This window comes from Ostrinia furnacalis, unplaced genomic scaffold (genome assembly GCF_004193835.3).
Source record: "Ostrinia furnacalis isolate ACB-3 unplaced genomic scaffold, ASM419383v2 OfSCF2663, whole genome shotgun sequence".
In the NCBI taxonomy this organism is placed as follows: domain Eukaryota; kingdom Metazoa; phylum Arthropoda; class Insecta; order Lepidoptera; family Crambidae; genus Ostrinia; species Ostrinia furnacalis.
Window position 1 is genome coordinate 93,240 of NW_021132902.1, and position 21,598 is coordinate 114,837.

A 21,598-nucleotide genomic window follows, 5' to 3' on the forward strand; every position below is an offset into this window, starting at 1 on the left:
ACTTTCAAGAAACAAAATCTCCATAGAGATTTTTGACGTTTTCGCTAGCGAGCACACCTAACGTAAACTCATGGTAGGTACACTGCACTTGTAGTTTCTGAGATTTCGTGATGAGTGAGTCAGTATATACCTTTTGCTTTTATATGTAATAGATTTAACAATTTTATAATGTTGCGATTAAGGCTTATCAAGAATGATAATGTTAAAACACACTTACGTTAACAAACGAACTTATTAGATGGACAAACATTAAACCCAATGTTCGCCGAGTTTAGTTTAGTTTCAGCCAAATGACGTCCACTGCTGGATAAAGGCCTCCCTCAAGAATTTCCAGAACGTAAAGAATAAAACTGATTCCTAGATCAGAACAAAGTAAAAGCTATCCATAAACAAAGACAGAAGAAGAACAAGACTAAAGCAGTGAGCTATTCGGTCATACGAACTCTTTCTAAAAACCTTTATGAAACATCACCACACATCCCTCACTCACCACACACCACACGTTTTAAATTGTTATGTCTTTTGTAACATTAATTAGCTATTACAACTGTCTACTACAGCATTTTTGCGCACGGGTTATGCATAGCTTATTTTTATTGCTTTAATACCTAGAAATAAGAATAACAACAAAAAAAAATACTGAATTTGCTTTTATGTGTATAAAATAGAAAAATTCATATCAATGAATGTATGAAACATGAACATAGAGATAATAAAATTTGTTGTCAAATATATTTTTTTCTATCTTTCTTTCATTCTTTCTAATTATTAAAACATACAAAGCATCCATTTAAGATTCATTCTCACAAGAGAAAAATTTAAATAGAGTCCAAATATTTATTAAAAATGAAAAGTTCTAATTTCCTGTCATGTTCCATAGAAGATTTTTCTCATAAAATCTAACCCTATCATGCTTTCAGTTTACTGGCCTTGGTAACGTCGTCTCTCAAATCCCACTATATTTTAATGAAAGAGTGCCCCTTGTTCTTGCGAATAAGCCCCCATAATTATCTATAAACATATCCTAATGAGAATGTGACGTGCATCTTTAGAGACATTCTACTATGAAGATGAAAAATTCAAATCGCTATAACTCTTTAAAAAGCAAATATTTTCGATTTGTAATCGCACTTTTTTATATAAATTTGCTTTTTAATCAGAATATAATAAGTAAAATCCATGCGCAAAAAAATTTTTTTTGTTGACCGGTGTTATTAGAGAAAAATACATTATATTAACTGTTGAATTATGTTAGTTTAGAAGCATTTTTTTGCGTTACTACCAGTCTAAGAGGTGGAGAACTGTCTTGTATTAAGGTTGTCTCAACCCATATCAAGCACCAGTCTTCACAGTAAATATTGTTGTAAAATGCGTTTATTGTTATTTATTTATTTATATTAGGGAAGCAAACAATTTTGATAGACAAATAATCACACAAAAAATAGGACAGAAATCAGCAAAGTTTCCACAGTTAAAATTAATACAGATATCTATATCTATATTATAAAAGAAAGTCGTGTTAGTTACTCCACTTATAACTCAAGAACGGCTGAACCGATTTAGCTGAAAATTGTCAGGGAGGTAGTTTAGAGCCAGGAGAAGGACATAGGATACTTTTTATCCCGTTATTTATTGCCATTAAGGCGGAACAAAGTTCGCCGGGTCAGCTAGTATTATATAGATAGATATAGATTAATATAATATAATATAATATATAAAGTAGATTAATATAGTTATGTACCTACTTGTAATTGAAAACTTGTGAAAAAATTAATAAAGATTTGTTTTTGTAAAAAAAGGAAAGGCTTCCTTTTAACCAACTTTTGTAATAAAGAACACTCTCATTACACCATCAGCAAGGCCTTGGCAGAGCTCATACAAATGATTACCTCTAATGAGGCCAAATGTGGCCTTTATTATGCCTTTATACGACTCCCTAAAGCACACGCTTAGTCTGATAAATGATAATGAAAAAGTTTACACATCACGTGATTCTAAATAACCTGATATGTTAAAATAAACGGGGCAAAAATAAATATTAGAGTGTTAATTTTATTGTGAATACAGTATTAATTGTGAAGACCCAAAGAAACAATCAACGTATACTCATATTTATCTGGTGAATAGATGCATTTAGACAACTAGTATAGTCTTTTTCACCTAAGATGATNGTCAAAAGAAGCTATAACAATAAATTATATGACTAAAATCATTTCGAAATCTGCCAAATTCTCGATTTCTGCATGAAAAATGTGACAACGCTCTTAACCGTAACTATTGTATGGAGTTTGACAGACTTTTGACGTTTGTTAATGTTAAAGTAAGATGGTGCAATCCAGCCTTATTAACTAACAAACATTAGTTGTTTTAAAAAGCGTACCTTTTCCCTAATCCAAAGTTGTAGACCGGCAGCCTCTTATACTCCGACACATAGCTATACGCCCTCTTCCCCAAACCGAAGTCGTAGTGCGGGGACCGTTTCTCGAGCGGCGCGACGTGCGTCAAGTCGTGCGCGGGCGCGTCGGGCGCGTCGTGCTCGCGCACGTCGTCCACTTGCACGCGCTCCGGCGCGCACAGCGCCGCGCCCAGCAGCAGGAAGTAGACAGGGATGGATGTGTACAGCATTCTGGGGAAGAAAGGATTGATTGAGAACACAGATCACAGAAATTAAAGAGAGATTGATAAAGGGGCGGGGCCCGTGTCGCAGCAATATGCCCAAAAACAGAACACATTGCTCGTGACAGCAATGACTAAGGTAAACGGCTACTAGTTCGTGATAGTACGTAAGTTCGTAAGTTTTTTTTCTAGCTCAAATAATAAGCAAATGGAATATAATTTATAAAAATTCTTCATTACTACAAAAACTCTATTATTTAAGCTATCTAAAAAACCAAGTACCAACATTGTGGCGCCAAAAATGAGAGCAATACGAAGCTTCAAACTCTCAGAGAGCCAAAAACATCTTTGCGGCTTGTAAAGGTTGCTCTCACCGTAAGGTTAGCGCTCCAACTTCTTAAGCTTATAAGAAGGCGAAGGAACNATATATTTCAAGACAAGGTAGTTTTCTTTTTTTATCATATTGCTAATAAAATACAAATATTTTTTCAAAAATATTCTGCATTTAATGTAGTATGCGTAATATGGATAACCTTGAAGTGTCATACGGATCATCTTACGTGAAAAAGACTATAGTTACTTTGCTTTACTGATAACGCAAAAATGTCTTATAACTGATTACGCTGAGAAAAGCTAAGCTTAGACCAGCAATATTAAGGCAAGTAACTTCGTATGTCTACATCCAGGAACCTACCCGCCAAAATTCAAGTTATTAGGTCTTTTAGTTTCTGAGATTTCGTGATAAGTGAGTCAGTCAGTGACCTTTCGCTTTTATGTTTAAAGATTTGAACAATACACGTAGTCCCGTTAGCCTCTCGTGGTAAACTAAGTACTTATGCTTGTGTCACGAGTGGGCTCACCACAATAGTCGAGCGCGGAGTTCGAATCCGCGTTCCTCGGATCTGGAGTCGGCCAGTCCGACCCCTTGACCGTTCGGCTATCGTGGCTTCATAGGCAAACTCTTGTAGTATCCTATGCTAAAAATAAGTAAATACATTTGAAAGATTTAAAAAAAATATATCCTTGGAGATTTTACACTGCCCCAAACTAAGTAAAGCTGGTACTAGACAACGGATATAAACATACTTAAATACTTTTTTTTTTGTAAATACATACGAATACATAGAAAACACCCAGACCCGTCACAGAAATTAAAATTCATCATTTCAATTTCTGCCCGGCCGGGAATCGAACCCGGGACCTTTCGGCATAGTAGTCCGTTCTGAACCACTACACTAAACGGCCGACTATTGGAAAAAAATAACCGGGCATTATTAAATAAATATTTTTAGGAAATCGTCAGTTTAACTACACTTGCTATTTTTTTATCAAATTAGTTAAGGGTCAAAGGTCATATTACAGCCATATTAATGCCACTATGTGACCAATATAGAGACTCGGGTGATAGGGATAGCGTGGGATTATTTCCTCAATATAGAAGGGTACAAATATGTAACCAAAATACCAGACAAACATAACATGGGGCTTGCTTATGGGTAACTCAGTAGTATCTACCTATACAGGGTGGAATTTTGTAATGCCACCTGGAGGGAAAGTCTTCTTAATACTGTAGATAGAAAAATTTTGCTCAAAGGAAACATTCCCAACAAACACCCTGTAGATAGGTAGTAATAGTATTTATAGCTTTACTTACTTTAGGACTATGTATCTATGTCTTGCCTGCTTGTATACCTTTCTTGCAAATAAAAAGTTTTCTATTCTATTCTAAGTAGCGACGTATAAAGGACAATGACCAAAAATGTATGGAGTGTGGTCCAAATGTCCACCACTAACGAGACCTATGTAGTAAAATAGTCTACTTAATACTGATTCATTATAACCAAACCGCAATCAGAAATATGCTGTCAGTAAAAAGTTATGACTGAATGAAAAGTCTGTTTTTTACCTTTTCATCCGAAAAATGTTCTTGATATCATTCTATACATTGCACATTTTGAACTAATCTACGCATGTTATAGATGAATTTTATTAAATATCATACTAACTGTGCCTACGACTTTGTACGCATGAAAATAGTTTGAATAATAGTTCCCGGTTCAGTTAATTTTTACAACATTTGTCTTTACTGCTCCGCCCCTATTGGTTGTAGGGTGATGTTATTTATCCTTAAACCATCCATGATAAATGGGCTATCCATAACAAAAATAATTTTTCAAATCGGACCAGTAGTTCCTGAGATTAGAGCGTAAACTACTACAATTTTTAAAACAGTCATAACTTTTTACTGACAGCTCATTTTTTTTTCGTCCCATATTGAAAGTTAATCTCTATTTAATGGACTATAAGCCAATATAGGTCTCATTGGTGGTGGACATTTGGACCACTTTTGGTCATTGTCCTTTGTCTAAGAAGGATAAAGATAAGTCGTAAGGCTAAAAAAATACCATAGTAAAATAATAGTAGCTACCCTACAATTGAAATTTAGTATTGTTTGATAGAAAAAATCACATTAAACTAATCATTGTGTAGCATGTTATCCTACTTGTATTATGAGTGATGTTACAAAAGTAATGTAGAGTCCCAAACATAACTAATACATGCTAATGTACGTAATTTTCAAGGACAAATCATTGAAAGTCAACTTTTCCTTGAAACAGTTTTTATAACTTCTCTACACGAGTATCTACTAGTAGATACAATATCGCGTCTTCATACAAAACTTTCTTACTCGTGCATATGAAAGACACGTGAATGTTTGTTCTAAGGCTTCCCTCCAGACTTGAGACTCTACTGAATGGAGATTGATATTAATATCGTCTCTATTCTATACAATATTCTTCATTAAAAGACAGGCTTAGTAAAGTACAGGTAACTGCATATTGAGGCAACTTGCGAAGTTTTAATAGGCGCTATTTCGGAACGAAAATCTTTAAGAGTACTGTTCGTTCATTCGCTTCAGCCAAATGACGTCTACTGCTGGACAAAAGCCTCCCCCAAGGTTTTCCACAATGAACGGTCCTGCGCTGCCCGCATCCAGGTTCTTCCCGCGACCATTACAAGATCGTCGGTCCACCTAGTAGGAGGCCTGCCCACGCTACGTCTTCCAGCCCGTGGTCGCCACTCGAGAACTCTTCTGCCCCAACGGTCATCGCCTCTACGAGCTATGTTCCCCGCCCACTGCCAATTGATTTTAGCAATTCTGTGAGCTATGGCGGTCACTTTGGTTCTCCTGCGGATCTCATTTCTGATTCAATCACGCAGGGAAGAGACAATACAAGTTACATTTTTTGTAACTTAAACCACGCTAGTTTATCGGAATATCACTACATATGTATATTTAAGCCGTGTGGTGACGGCAGAGTAGAATACATTTGTCACCAACCCCTACTCTTCCCGCGGGTGTCGTAAGAGGCGACTTAGGGACTACACATCAAACAGAGAATGGGCAGCAGCGCTCTCTGAAAAACATCAATTTTTTAAACTGCGATCTCCAACCCGCCTGCCTAGCGTGGAGATTATGGCAAAACCTTCCACTATAGTGGAGGAGGCTCATAGTCCAGCAGTGGACTGTAAAGGGCTGTTGATGATGTATATTTATCAAAGCGAAAGGTCACTGACTTACTCGCTCATCACAAAATCTCAGAAACTACAAGTGCTCCAATTTTGTATAACCCCCATACAAAATATGAGCATGAGCCTTATAGAAAAAAGGCAAAATTCAACCCCTAATGGGGTAAAACGGGATCCACGCGTACGAAGTCCTATAAAACATTAAACAACGTCCAACAGGAGTATGTTTTTAACAGAACAGGAAAAAATCCTTTCTGTGACACACTTAAATCTATGTTCGTTCGTTTCAGCCGAAAGACGTCCACTATCCAAAATCTATGTAAGTAAATAAATGTTGTAGTGACAAATCGAAATGCACGTGGGAAAAGTGGGAATATTCCTGGAAAAGCTACTAAATTAATTAACTCTAGTAATTGGCCCACGCAAATATCTGAAGAGTAGGGATGTTATGGATATGTAATTTCGGTTATGGATACGGTGACGCGTGACGGATAATTATAGGAATTATATAATAGCGGTTTCGGTTACTGATATAAAATTATTTTCGGAGAATTTCGGTTTTAAAATAAGTTAAACAAATTACAAGATTTGACTTTTATTTGTAGACTAAAATTAGTAATTTATTTTGATTTTACAATCGGACAAATAAATATTATTATGAATGATTATGCCAGAGAAACATAAAGAACATTTTAGACTGTCTGCTTACATCCGAACCTATTCGAAATTCTTGAATTGGTTACGAATGTTCTTTTATTTTGGATATCCGAAAGTTTCGGTTACGGATACGGATATCCATAATATCCCTGCTCAAGACTGACAGCTGACGATTTAATTTATTGATAAAGCAATCAAAGGCGATTGAAAATTAGTTGTAATTAACTGCTTAAATTATGTTCCCTGAATTACACCAACTGCGCCATTTCCCTGTCGTTGTAAAGTTATTTCTTATTAATTTTCTAATTAAGTTATACTCGTATAACTTGCCGAACAATTTAACTCGCGTAAAATCTTAAACTTATTAGAACAGGGGTACTTGTTATGCCATAAAAGCCAAGCATAAAAGGCATGTGTATTGTGTAAGGAGATTTCAATGAACGTAGTTAGGACTTGAAGAACTAGAACTTATTACTCGTAATTACGAGTTTGATCTGTCACTTTTAGTAAACCACACTTTTAAATACAGTGTGAGTCACGTTAAAGTGTACATATGAAAATAGATGAAACTAGATCTATTTTTATCGACAAAAAAGAGGTCAAAAATTTTTTGAGATTTTTTTTTAATTTTTTATAGAATTTTTTTTCTTCAAATTACTTATTGTAAAGAAAACGTAATAACTTTTAAACTAAGCGGTATATCCTGATAAAATAAAAACAGTAATAATGCTAAATAACAGGCGATACTAAAAAAATTCATAAAATACACAAAAAATGCCAACAAATAATAAAAAATGATACTTTTTGAAAAAAATCTGCTTAAAAATTCGTGTTTTTTTGGTTATTTTATAAATTTCTCCAAAAAATGCCCCTATAACCGGTGGTTTTTATTACTTTGTATTATTTTCTATCGTATTATCTTTGTAAAACCAAAAATCGCATGTCTCTATCCCTATCACAACATTTGCTATGATCGTTTGAACAAAGGCCTGCCACAACATTATTCTCCGCTACAGGTAGAGACAATTTTTATTTTAACTAAAATGCTTATTTTACTTCGAAATCTTTTGTTTTTATTTGAAATCTAACTTGTCTTTATCAAAATTACAAATCTAGAGCCATTTTCAGTTTGGTTGTTAACGAAGCGTTGAATGGCGCGCCCGGAGAGGCTTAGTTCAAACGATCATTTCAAATGTTGTGATAGGGATAGAGACATGCGATTTTTGGTTTTACAAAGATAATACGATAGAAAATAATACAAAGTAATAAAAACCACCGGTTATAGGGGCATTTTTTGGAGAAATTTATCAAATAACCAAAAAAACACGAATTTTTAAGCAGATTTTTTTCAAAAAGTATCATTTTTTATTATTTGTTGGCATTTTTTGTGTATTTTATGAATTTTTTTAGTATCGCCTGTTATTTAGCATTATTACTGTTTTTATTTTATCAGGATATACCGCTTAGTTTAAAAGTTATTACGTTTTCTTTACAATAAGTAATTTGAAGAAAAAAAATTCTATAAAAAATTAAAAAAAAATCTCAAATTTTTTTTGACCTCTTTTTTGTCGATAAAAATAGGTCTAGTTTCATATATTTTCATATGTACACTTTAACGTGACTCACACTGTATAAATAAATAAACAAAAAATTCATTGCACATGAAAACGCGGAACGCGGGTTCGGTTGCAAAAAGTTTGGAAATAAATTAATAAATAAAAAAAATGTTTTTTTTTGCAGCCAAAATGGATCGTAACGTCAGTAAGTCTAGACAAAGTGCAAATTATAATCGCAAACCAGTCGAAAAGTGGTCGAAAAGCCCCTTTTTTGTATGGAGTTTTGACGGATTCGATTTTCGATTCGATCAAAAAGTGCGTTTTGTCTAGGCGGGCAGGTTTACTCCATGTGGCTATCAGGCTGTCACCCAGCTGTTAGATTCAAGCCCGTCGACTAACGCTACGAATTCTACCGCGAACACACATTTCAAAATTAACTTGTTAATTTACTGTTAAAACAATTTGAGCTCAGGGTGATTTTAAATTTAACAGCGCTTTTCACTAATTTAAACAATTTACAGTGATTTTTTACGTATTGACAGTTTCACTTGTGATTCATATTTACAAGTAAAGTAATATAGGAACGCACTAAAACAAAGACATAAAAAAAAGTATTTAAGTATGTTTATATCCGTTGTCTAGTACCCATAGTACAGGCTTTGCTTAGTTTGGGACTAGAAGCGCAGTGTAAAATGTCCAAGAATATTTATTTATTTATTATGTATTTCTCAATGAATTTTTTCAAGGTATCAAACCTTTAGTATCAAGGAGACCGAGGAAAGTTATTGTGACTGTCGATTTTTTGGAACTTATTAACTACCTATTAGCGAGCTCGTAACATTGCGTGTTTTAAAATTTTTGTCTCGAGCTAAAAAAGTTAACAGGTTTCCAAAATTCGACAATGTCACAACTCTCCTCGGTCTCCCTTGAGTCTTGTGTCTTTATTGAGGTTTTGTACTAATAATGTACTAAAAGTATATACAGTTTTAGTGGCCAAAGAGGTACGTTTGTGTTTTGTACCCAGAGATTGGTTGATATCACCTCTTTACGTCATATCCCCCAAAATAAGGGAATTTCCTGCCACAAAAATTGGTTCCCATTAGATCCACGGTGGATGTAGGTATTTGGTAAATAAAATCTCAGTAAATCCATAATGGATCTTATGAGATAGAAGGACAATTTCTGGGTAGACTTACATCCGTATTCACAAACATTACTATGTTTCACAGTGCGCGTGGACGCACAGTGTGACACACGAACCAATCACAGAGCTTTATTCAACGCTATGTGTTCGATTTGCTGCTTCACGTAAGCAAGCATCGTTTGTGAATACGGGCGTTAGGCTGTTTTTTTAACCGTGACTTTAACCATAAGCGATGTTTTTGTATGGAGTTTGACAGACTTTTGACATTTGTTAAAATAAGATGGTGCAACTCGGCCTTGTGGTATCAATTACAGTTCATGTTCTGAAGTCATGACGTCATTGAAGTCAACGTTCAAAAACCAAACCTTATCAAATAAAGTTTAGTGCCGATAAAAAACGTGCGTTTCACGGAATAATGACGTCCCAATAAAATTGTTTACTTGATCGAAGCACGCCAGGAATGAGCGATGGCTTCGTAAAGATTCCATGATAATACGTAATTGGGGTGTCTTCTAGATGGACTGATGACGGTACGTCAAGTTAAGGGTTCTTCCCCACGGCAATCCAGCTTTGCGGGATCCAGTAAAATGCAGGATTTCGCAAAAGTGGACTGTCGTGTGAACATACATTATGGGTGAGTTGCACCATCTAACTTTAACGGTAACTATGACGATGACGGTGCTTTTTGTATGGAGTTAGACAGATTTTTGACGTTTGTCAAAGTTAAAGTAAGATGGTGCAACCCACCCTATGTGTGTTTGGAATTCAAATTACAAATTCGAACGGATTGGTTTTTTGCGGGACACTGCAAACGAAATGTGAAATGTTCGTGTGAATGTTAATATGAATACACGGGAATATTACTAAACGTGATCCCGCAAAAAGCATGTTCTGCAAAAAACAGTACCTGCAAAAAACTGGATGTCTCCGTTGGAACAAGCCCTAAGAGTGTGGCATCTTAGGTAGTTGTAATAGGTAATATTGCAATGTAAATGTATACTTTCATGTGCTGGCGACTCTTTGTAAAACATAAAGAGCATTATGTAACTGTGAGTATAAATCTACACTGGTACATTCTTCATAAGCCAAAGATCAGGTTTTAAAATCGGTAAACTGTTAATTTAGTTAAAAATTTAGGCTTATTACAAAAAATGTAACGCCCGTTGAACACTTGTTTACATTGTCATAAAGTATGGAAATGTCATTTTAAGAAAAGCAATGTTCAACGTGTGCTTAATTTTAATTGTAATAAGGCCTTATAAGCTTTTTAAATTTGGATAAAATTAATTTTAAATGTTTTAAGTAAATAATATAATCCATTTCTTCTATTTACGATTTGAGCGCCATTTCCACAAATGGATAGCTGAACTAACTTTGTGTGGAGTTTTCATTCTTTGAAGGTAGGAAACAAATAACAAACAATGACAAGTCGAAGTCGAGCTTTGTTTAACTGTTTGTAAAGGTGCTTCCTCACCTGTAGCATTGATGAGTAACATTTCATATTTGATTTTGAGAAATTTGAGCCGCATTTCTCTATTTTAAGATAGCCTTTCGAACTAAGCGTCATAGACGCAGCGTCTTTAGCTTTGGTCTTGTGCCACCAACGGCGCGTCACTAACTCGCTTCGAAAGGCTACCTTTAAGGCCAAAGCTAAAGACGCTGCGTCTGTGACGCTTAGTTCGAAAGGCTACCTTTAATTGTAATAAAATCTATTTTAATTTTAAACTTCCGTGATTTTATAATTTTCTAGGATTTTTACATTTCACATTTGGTCATCACATTGTATTATGGATCAAGTTGTGCAGTTGTCTCTTCACTGTAATGCTTTGTTCGCCTTTCTCACTGTTATCACATGTTCGTGTAACATTATGCAAAAACCAGCGTCGTGGCCTTCCCCACCGTGGGCCACGGCATATGCTGAGTGGAGTCCCATTGCGATGGGCATCGCTGTTGCGACAGGATAGCACTGCTCAGTTCACTTTTTATTTCCTTGTAATATTTATGTGCAATTATTGTCTTTTTCCCGTATAATTTCTTTGTTCTCTAAGTGATGTTCATAGTAATAAATAAATGTTTCTTACTTTCAATGCTCCATGTGAGAGAGCTCCTTTACTCACAGTTCTAGACGAGTCAATAGAAACGTCAAACATTTTAAATTTCTAAATCGCTTTCCAGGTCTCCTATTGGAGTCAATAGTTACAAACATTTTTCATTTCCAAATCGTTTTCCAGATCTCTAAGGATCTCTAAAGACGACATGATGCGCGAGACGGGTGGACGGATTCGATCAAACTTCGCTTCATATGTTAAACTTTTCCTATTTAAAACTCTGTTTATCGTATGCATGATGTTTTTCTTTATGCTGAAGTCCGCGCGTGTTCTTTTAAAAGATGCGTTGGTAGAATCCAAGATGACACACGATTATCAGTTTTTATAAGCAGTTAAATATGCACTGTGCACTTCACTTACAGTAATTTCTTTACAAGCTTTTATTTTAACTTTAACTGTATATGTAGTTATAATGTTTTAAAGCTTAATTTTTGAAACTAGTTCCCACAGGGATAACAGTATGGGTTAAAGGTTATTATTTTTTGCTTCAGCAATGAAAATTGACTGAGATAAAGCTTAAAAGTATGAACTTGTGACGTCACTATGCTGAAAAAAGTGTAGCACGTTGTGACGCCACACGGAACTTCAACGCACTCTATGCATAAGTATACGCTTTTTATGCCCAGTTGCTTCCACTTGGTATACAACGACTCGGTTTTCCTGTAATGGCGTGTCGTGTCGACAGAAAAAAGGGTCTAAGTGCCCACAAACAGTTTAATTAGGCAAACCTTTTTGACAATCGCCCGATCGATACAACTATCAAATTACTGACTTGTCAAACGTCAAATACCGATCGCATGTTTACACAATGGAATTACAATCTAGTAGCTTTTAATCATCAAAGTGGCATGGTGTTTGACTGCTGCAAGTCAACGAATAAATCATAGAAGAATCATCAATCAAGTTCACTGCTGAAAATATCTAGTCAATGACAGCAATGTCAGCAACCTTGACAAGGTCACAATACATTTGACAGGCGGGCTTTATTGATTTACCAGAATTAGGTGTCAATATAATGACGTCATGATGGTTTTTCATATCAAAGATGACAAAAATCAGTTTTGTTAGTCATGTTGGGCTCTACAAAGATAAAATAAAAGTAGGTATTCTACTAGAATTCAATAATAGTGAAGTACCTATCTGTGTAATTGTATTAGGCACCACTTTTTCATGGTCCGAAGATGAAATTGTGGACCTCCATGAAAATAATATTATATTCTCGCGGACTCGCAGTACCATCGGCAACAGTGTTAACTATCCATTTCCGTTTTTGCTCTCGCTCTCATAAAATGGTGATTTTTTGCGATAGAACGAGATGACATGACTGGCAATGGGCAGTTAACACTGTTTCCGATAGTACATAGGTTAAGAAGCACTTGCCTAGAGTTTGACAGCCAATAAAAGATACGTGGGATGCTTAACTCGTAACAATCCATCAGAATTAGTTTCAGATGGAGACAAAACACCCGAAACTTAAACACGGAATTTCTTCGATATGCGAAAAAGTTTAATCGAATTACTCTACATAATGCCCGTAAAATATTGACACGAACGTGAGTTGATGTGGGTGCCTTTTATAAAATGCCGAGCAGTTTCTTAGTCACGTCTCGACCGTCAACAGATACCTTTAACAAATCCGTTATGTAGAATAGGGTTTAAGAATACATCTTTACGTTACCGATTAGAATGTAAGAGGCTTTGGGTAGCTATGTAGAATTTGGTAAGATTTTTCATGGTTAAAGGGCGGAAGTTGTAGATTGCCAGATATCTTTAGGTGCCAGGTATCATGAGATATCCGATTTAAATATATACGCGATCGAAAGGATTTAATTGTGTAGAAGTGGCTTATTTTAGGAAATGTATGTTACTTTTGTTATGTCCACACAGCTTATGACCACAGTTTGTGGAGGTACACTATCTGTGGTCGCGATCCTCATCAGTGAGGGACCGAGGAAGAAGAATGTTACTTTTGTGATTATGACACTATTCAAATAACTATTCCTACAATGCACACTGCCCTTTACGCATTTTTAGTTCTATGGTTTTAGCCATAAGCTAAAGAAGCTGTCTGTTTTTTCTTCAGCACTCGGTTTAATCAATTTTTGTTATTATTTAATTGAACACTATGGAGATGAGGTCAGCCAAACCTCCAATTAATTAGATAGGTCTTCGAACCAAAGCACACCGAAGGCAATTGGACCTGGTTCAGTCTACGTTATAAGGAGAGATCCTTGCAACACTGGTTTTCAGCCATGGTTTTCAGGGGGTGCTTCTATGATTTGCACCAGCTGTACAAATGTCATTTCCAAATTCCACCATGAACTATAATGGTTATATCATGGATATAGAAATTAATACACATAGCTTATTAATAGTAATTGCCTAGGTCAATGACTGTCGAATCATCATGACATAAAAGAAACGGTAATGGTCAGATTAATCGTCCGTTTAAACTATTTTTGTAATAAATAATGTAAAGTTAAACTTCTCCTATTGTTATTTATTTTAAGGTGAGTATAGACTAGAGCATTTTTTCGAGCATTTGTATGTAATGTGAATGTAAAATAACCTCTGTGGTTTACTGGTAAGACCACCTGCTTCAGACGCAGAGGTCCCGGGTTCGATTCCCAGTGGGGGCAGATTTTTCTGTTCGGTTTGGTTGGTGGTAGGGCTTATTCTAAGTCCACCTGGCTAGCTACCACCATCTTACCTAAGTCTGTCGCCATAACAACAATGTTAACAGCATTGTTGTGTTCCGGCAGTTAGAGGTAAGATAGCCAGTTCCTCTGTGGTTGAGGATTCCGGGTGAAGCTCGCTTCCACCTTCGGCCTGATCGTCACTTACTATGTGACCACCAACACCACTTATGATCGTTGTGGATAAAAAAAAATTAAACGTTCTTGCGAATGGTTAATACAGGAAAAAGTACGACGTTTGGTTCGTGATTAGGGTTTCTGATTTCTCGACCTATTTTTTTTCTCGAGTTTCGAGAATTCTCGAGGCCAAAGTCTCGAGTTTTCTCGGGTCTCGAGTCTTTTAATGAAAACTGTTGAAATCGGTTGAAATTGAATAAAAACACAGGTTTTTTAATCTAATATACCTACTTTTATTGCACAACAATCAATATTAGAATTTAGTACCACTTATTTTGGTAAGGAAAGAAACAAAAAATAAAATCTTCTTTCATAATTAATATTAACTAACAATCGTAACAAAAGTCATAAATTCGCGTGTACTTTAAGGATAAATAAGAATAAAAATCTGGAGCTACAATTGAATCACTTTTTTTTCCAAAACACACAAAAGTCCAAATAGCAAAATTACGATTAATAGTTTTTTTTATAAACAAAAAAAAACTTGAATAAATTTTTAAATTTCTTAAAGATAACGACTTGAATAAACTTTACGAGGAGGCACGAGTACCTAACCTAACAGACAGTTAACAAATTCAGTCTTTAAATCAGTCAGAGTTACACAAACATACATAATAAATATAGCATACTCATTGGTGAACATTATTACTTAGTTTCGATTGAGATCATTATTTGCAAATCATGGACAATGACCAAAAGTGGTCCAAATGTCCACCACCAATGAGACCTATATTGGCTTATAGTCCATTAAATAGAGATTAACTTTCAGTATGGGACGAAAAAAAAATAAGCTGTCAGTAAAAAGTTATGACTGTTTGAAAAATTGTAGTAGTTTACGCGCTAATCTCAGGAACTACTGGTCCGATTTGAAAAAATCTTTTTGTTATGGATAGCCCATTTATCAAGGATGGTTTTAGGATAAATAACATCACCCTACAACCAATAGGAGCGGAGCAGTAAAGACAAATGTTGTAAAAATGGGAAATATTATTTAAACTATTTTCACGCATACAAAGTCGTAGGCACAGCTAGTATAATATTTAATAAACTTCATCTATAACCCCGCGCCACATGCGATATGACATAACATGCGTAGATTAGTCCAAATGTGCAATGGATAGAATGATATCAAGAAAATTTTTCGGATGAAAAGGTAAAAAACAGACTTTTCATTCAGTCATAACTTTTTACTGACAGCATATTTTTGATTGCGGTTTGGTTATAATGAATCAGTGTTTAGTAGACTATTTTACTACATTGGTCTCGTTAGTGGTGGACATTTGGACCACACTCCATACATTTTTGGTCATTGTCCTTAGTTAAAAAAGGAAAGACTAGGCCAGTCTAAAAGCAACGTTAACCTATTAAATAATAAAAAACTTACTTTTGTCTAAGAAAATAGGCTTTCAAGAATATTAAAGCTTCAAAATCGAGACTCGAGAATTCTCGAGCTCCGGTAATTTTTTTCTCGTCTCGAATGAAGCCAAATTTCTCGAGTTTTCTCGAGTTCGAGAAAGCTCGAGCAGAAACCCTATTCGTGATAGGACACTAGATATTTCATAGAGCGGCTCGTTGTTCTGTTACAAGCAAATGCTCTGGTCTATACTCACCTTTAGGTGAATATATATAATTTTTGACATAACAAAATAGCTTATTTTACATTAGACTGATTTATGGCTACAATGACCTAACCAAAGAACACACATAGTTACGTTCCGATTTGTGGATCCACCTGGGAATGGAACCTAGTACCCTACAGAAATTCAAACTTTCCAACAAGTACAAGATAGGTACCATAGAATGTTAATTAATGTTTAGCAGTTAGTAAAATCTAAAAAAAAGCAACAAATACCTACATGTAAGTACTTCTGCATAAAGTGCATTGAAAAAAGTGAAGTTTTTTTTAATTCATAACAAGGCAGGTTTGGATTTGACCACAATCGTACCTGGTGTTAAGTGGGATGCAGTCAATATCTGCCCTGTAAGTGCCTATTCACTCTCGCCTTGAAAAGGCCCGGATTATAGTCTTCAGGATAGACAGCAGGCGGCGAATTCCAGTTCCTAGCTATCTAACTACTACCTGAATCTCAAATACAAATTCTATTCAAGTTTCATTGTAAGTACCTATAGTTAAAGTGTCCTCTCACACTACAGAACTTTTATTTCTTTTCACCGTACATTAAGCTTTGTCAATAAATCTCTCTATATGACCCCTAATTGACATCGTCCCATTTTTCTCCAAGAAACCCACAATCGTAGAAACTGACATATTACAGGCCCTATGAAGGCTTATGTGGACATATATTTATTGTATGTACAACGAATTTACTCGATTGTAATGATATTTATGACATTGGAATAGGTCTTCTTTTTATTTATTTATTTTAGGACTACAGACAAACTCAAGTTCTTTATTAGTATATGTAGGTCTTTTTCAAGGCGCTTATGCCTACATGTCTCAAATTATAGCTTTGCTCTACCACCACTTCGGGACAACATATTGGCTGGTGCCGAGAAGAAGTGGCGGAAGAAACTCATGCCCATTTTCGCCATCAATCAAAGTCAGAATCTTATGTACTCTTTTCTCGATCCTGAATGATCCAAATTCCCCATCTTATCTCAAGTCACAGTTCACTCTTCTCAGTTCAACGCACTCACGTCAGCTCCGTTCTTCTAATAAGTCTGTCCTTTCCACCCCTCTTCACCGAACTGGTTTTCTCTCCGACTCCTTCCGTCTCCAGGCCATAAGGCTCTGGAATTCTCTGCCTGAAGATATCAGGCAAGCCTCTAGCAAGTTTTCGTTCAAAAAATTTGTCCATAACCACTTTCTCCAAATGTTATCATCTTCATGAATGGTTTCTGTTTTAACTTATCGTCATCCATCATTATATCTATCATCTTAGTATGTATTTATTTATTATATTATTTTATACATTATTTATGTATGTGTATATGTAGCTTATTTGTTTTGCCGTCGCTTTGTTTTATTTTTTTTTTTTTTTTTTTTTTTGTTATACCGCCAAACTAATTTTTCTGCATAACCCAAAGGTAAACTGGATGAGAATGCCTTATGGCATTAAGTTCGCCTAATGTTAATATTTTTGGCATTGAAGTATAAATAAATAAATAAATAAATCAATCCCTAATTTTAAGTGACCCCTATGGTAACTCATAACAGGCATTTTGTTTTCATAGGGGTCCCATAAATTAGGGATTGATAGTGAAAACGGGCATTAAGTCTCCTTATTTGTGCCAGACCGTTATGGATCTTGCACAAGCATTTACCTATAGCCTCTGTCCCATAATAGTTTCGTTTGCTTAAACTGTATAGAATGGTATAGTTTTTATTGGCGGTTAAGCTGTAGATCCTACACATGAATTACAGTAGAGCGGCGGATATAATTCCGTTACCTGGTAATTCTAATTTATGGCATGAATATTTTTGTAAATCTATATCTATAAAAGCGAAAGGTCACTGATTGACTGACTCACGATGATGAGTGATCATCACGAAATCTCAAAAACTACAAGTGCTAGGAGTCTCAAATTTTGCATGAGGGTATGCTAGTAAAACACATAATTTTATGTATTTAGATAAGCCCCTTGAAGTTAAAAGGACTATTAGTAATTTGTGCAAAACAATTAACAATATTGTCTTTTAGAAAAAAAATCTAAAAACGTGTTTCTATGGCCAATGTAAAACTCTTTTTATAGGAGCATAATACAACTTTTACCACCACAAAGGCAGTTTGCAAAGGTACCCCATTTCTATACACACAAAGGTGATTCGTAATAAAAGAAATGAAGAAAAAGCGTAATTAAAATATTGCCTAGGCTTTTAAAGGGTTTTTTCCTTAAAAAAGGATTAATTAATTTCTTAATAAAGACTTTTATGTGTTTTGTGAAACTGATTGGATTTTGAAACGTTTAAAATGTTCTTTCTAACTGCAAAATTGGAGAAATGTTTTTGACAGATTTTTATTGGTATTTTTGTATAGGTTTATTACTAATCTTTTATTTATGTTTGTAATTATTTAAATTGATTTACTATTCACATTTCATTTGACGATTGTAAATCTCTTTTACACTCTCAAAACTGTTTCAGAAAGATGAGACTTGATTAGGATTTATTATTACCTTGAAAGATTAAGAAAATGTGCACTAAACTACGTAGAATTTTCGTCCGTATCACTTTATACGATTTTACTTATAATATCAATATCATTATTCAGGTACCCATTTTAAAAGGAAACTAGCCTTTACTGTTTTAGGAATTTATTGACTATCAAGCTGTAGATCCTCTCTACGTTATAAAAATCTCTATAAACGTCCCAGTATTTAAAACTGCTTTGGAACTGGTTTATCAGTAGAAGAAGCAGCGCAAGAAACTTCGCTGTTGTTTCGAAAAATCAACATGCGTTTGGAAAGAAATAAACAATAAAAATATAGAAACAGTAGAACGCCAATTATCTGAACGCCGATTAACCAAATCGGTCTTAAGCGTAATATAAAAAATCAGAACCAAGTAATTTTTGTTTATTTTTGTTGCAACAAGATGGAACTCGCTAGAGTCCAGATATATTTCAACTAAACGTTATTGTAGAACTGTAAACATAGATATTAAAGTTTATTTTATGGGTATCAGTTCGTTTTTAACACGCTTTTTCTTTATTACCAGTCTATATCCGAATATCCGAATTTTCGATTATCCGAATCGACCCCGGTCCCAATTAATTCGGATAATCGGCGTTTTACTGTACTTTAGAAGATAAAAAATGCTTTAAAAGGTTTCCGCTTATTCTTGTTGGTATGTGATAAGTCGAGTCCATTACTACCGTTTTAACATTGCGTGTTACTGCATTGGATATTATTAAACAGGGAATTAAGATTATCGTACTTAGTTGTACTCTGCAGAGTACGACAGTAAATTCTAAACACTTATCACGTTGTAATAGATGCTATATTTAAATAAACATTTATAAGTCTCATACTGACGAGTGTACCTACTGTAATAATTTTTCAGCTGTCGGTTTTTAAACTACGAGTATAGGTACATGACATTGAGACAGACACTCAATAAAATTGTTTAATAAGTTGCTATGGCCCCTACAATGTAATATTTTTTGGTGGCAACCAGACTAAGGCATTCCTTGACATTTCAAGTGAAAATTATAGATACCTAACTTAGAAAATTCTTATTGTAAAAGAAAGAGACGTGGAGACAGTATTCCCGTGATCAGGCTTCAAGACACCATTGATCCAAATTATCAAGCAAATACCTATCAAATCAAATAATTTATTTGTAAGGCACAGGTGAAGGAATTCAGGTAGTTCTTTTAATTTTAACATAAAAAAATATGATTTTAAACTTTCCGTAGCGTTCCGTTTCAACTAAAATATAAAAATGTCGCGATGAGACCCGTGTTTCTCTATTTTAATCAAAATTGTCTGTAAAATACTATGAAATATTTTACAAATGAGCAAATTAACTTTCAAAGCTTCTTGGAGTTTTGATTTCACAAGTTTTTTGAACTGTTAAAACACTCACTGGCTTAAAAATTTCGTCGGAAAGTATTTGTGCGATACTTACTTTGAAAGTTCGCGTTTGATTCCGTTTGGAATTTGCTTTTGCGCGGTTTTGAAAACTTTTTCAGTTGCAAATGTATTTTACACAAAGAAGAGTTCAGTTATAAAATCAAATAATTTGTATTGTTTAGATTTATTTAAAATATCACTTCGTACAAGTTTTAAAAATAAGTTTAAGATATTTTAAGACATGAAAACTTTTTGTCGTCAAATATATCAACAATTTATCAATTAAGGGCCGATTTTTCAATCGTTAGATAACTTTTAACTAAAGAATAAGTTTGGCGCATAGACAGTTTTAGTATGGGAAATATGTCAAAATGACAAGGTTATTCTTCAGTTAAAAGTTATCCGACTATTGAAAAATCAGCCCTTACAATTATTATTTACGTAAGTTAAATAATTTTCTAATAATTTCATAAATTTCCAACCACTTTTAATAAAAAATAACATAAAAACCCTTATAAAAATTTTCCCACCAAAAAAAACCTATTTCAAAATTATTGAAATTTTCAAAAACTTACCTGAAAAGCTCGATAGTAAAGCCTGCCGCACACTGACACTAGACACAGCGCCCACTTACCGCTCACTGAGCTTTTGCCGCCCGCGTCGAGCTTTTATACTCCGCCCAGTAGGCGTAAGGCGGGCGGAGACAACGATGTTTGTTGTTTAACGTGTGAATGAAGTTTGCATGTTTTTTTATGGGATTTGTGCAGTGGTTTGTATAGAGTTTTATTAGTTGATAATTGTTAGTAATAATATGAAAATATAATGTTATGGATTGATATTAATCCGGATGTAAAAACGTTCTCTCACTTTTAAATAACTATGTAAACTTACGTTATATTCAATTCAATGATAATGATGAATATTGGTCCACGGCTTAGTATCAATGAAATATATTGTTTACCTACTTATGATTTAATAAGAAAACTACTATTTAAGTAGAATTATGATTAAAAACTTACAAAAACTTTAACAATTAATACAATACTCAAACAATAAATCCACAACTTCTGCAGTTCATGCCAAATTAGGAAGACTAAAATTGTCCCACTAATTAATATAGGTTTTTTCCAATAAGTACCTACTACACATAAAGCCAATATCCTCAGAAATTATTTAATGATAATAATGAATGTATTGATGATAGGGATTTGATGACCCTTGAGTTTCCTGAAAGTGGCACTTTCCATGAGACCTCATGCGGACTACTTCAGAAAATTTGAAGTGACGTCACTCTGTTTTGTTTCATTTGCCTACACTCATCTTATGTACGTTCATAAACACTCAATGGTAAATTAATCGTCTATTTTTTTTTAATTTGTGGTTTAGTTAATTGTTAATGAGAAATATAAACAAAAATGCAATATACTACGCTTCACTTTTGCGCCAGAATAACTAGTTGGAACAAAATTTTACTGTACAACCGAAAAAATAATAGACTATTTGACACCATTCCCCAATAATTCGAAATCACAACATTTTTAAAGACACTTACGCCCATATTTACAAACATTACTATGA

The 21,598-nt window shown here is 34.5% G+C and overlaps 1 protein-coding gene across 1 annotated transcript; it reads right to left on the reverse strand.

Moving 5' to 3' along the window:
- Positions 1 to 1,812: 1,812 nt before the first annotated feature.
- LOC114356135 (helicostatins-like) lies at positions 1,813 to 20,654 on the reverse strand. The gene is made up of 3 exons (XM_028309237.1): positions 20,596 to 20,654; positions 2,381 to 2,626; positions 1,813 to 1,954 (listed from the first exon to the last, which is right to left on the reverse strand). The coding sequence occupies exons 2-3, from the start codon at positions 2,623 to 2,625 to the stop codon at positions 1,813 to 1,815; spliced, it is 387 nt and encodes a 128-aa protein (XP_028165038.1). The 5' UTR covers position 2,626; positions 20,596 to 20,654.
- Between the last annotated feature and the right edge of the window lie 944 nt (positions 20,655 to 21,598).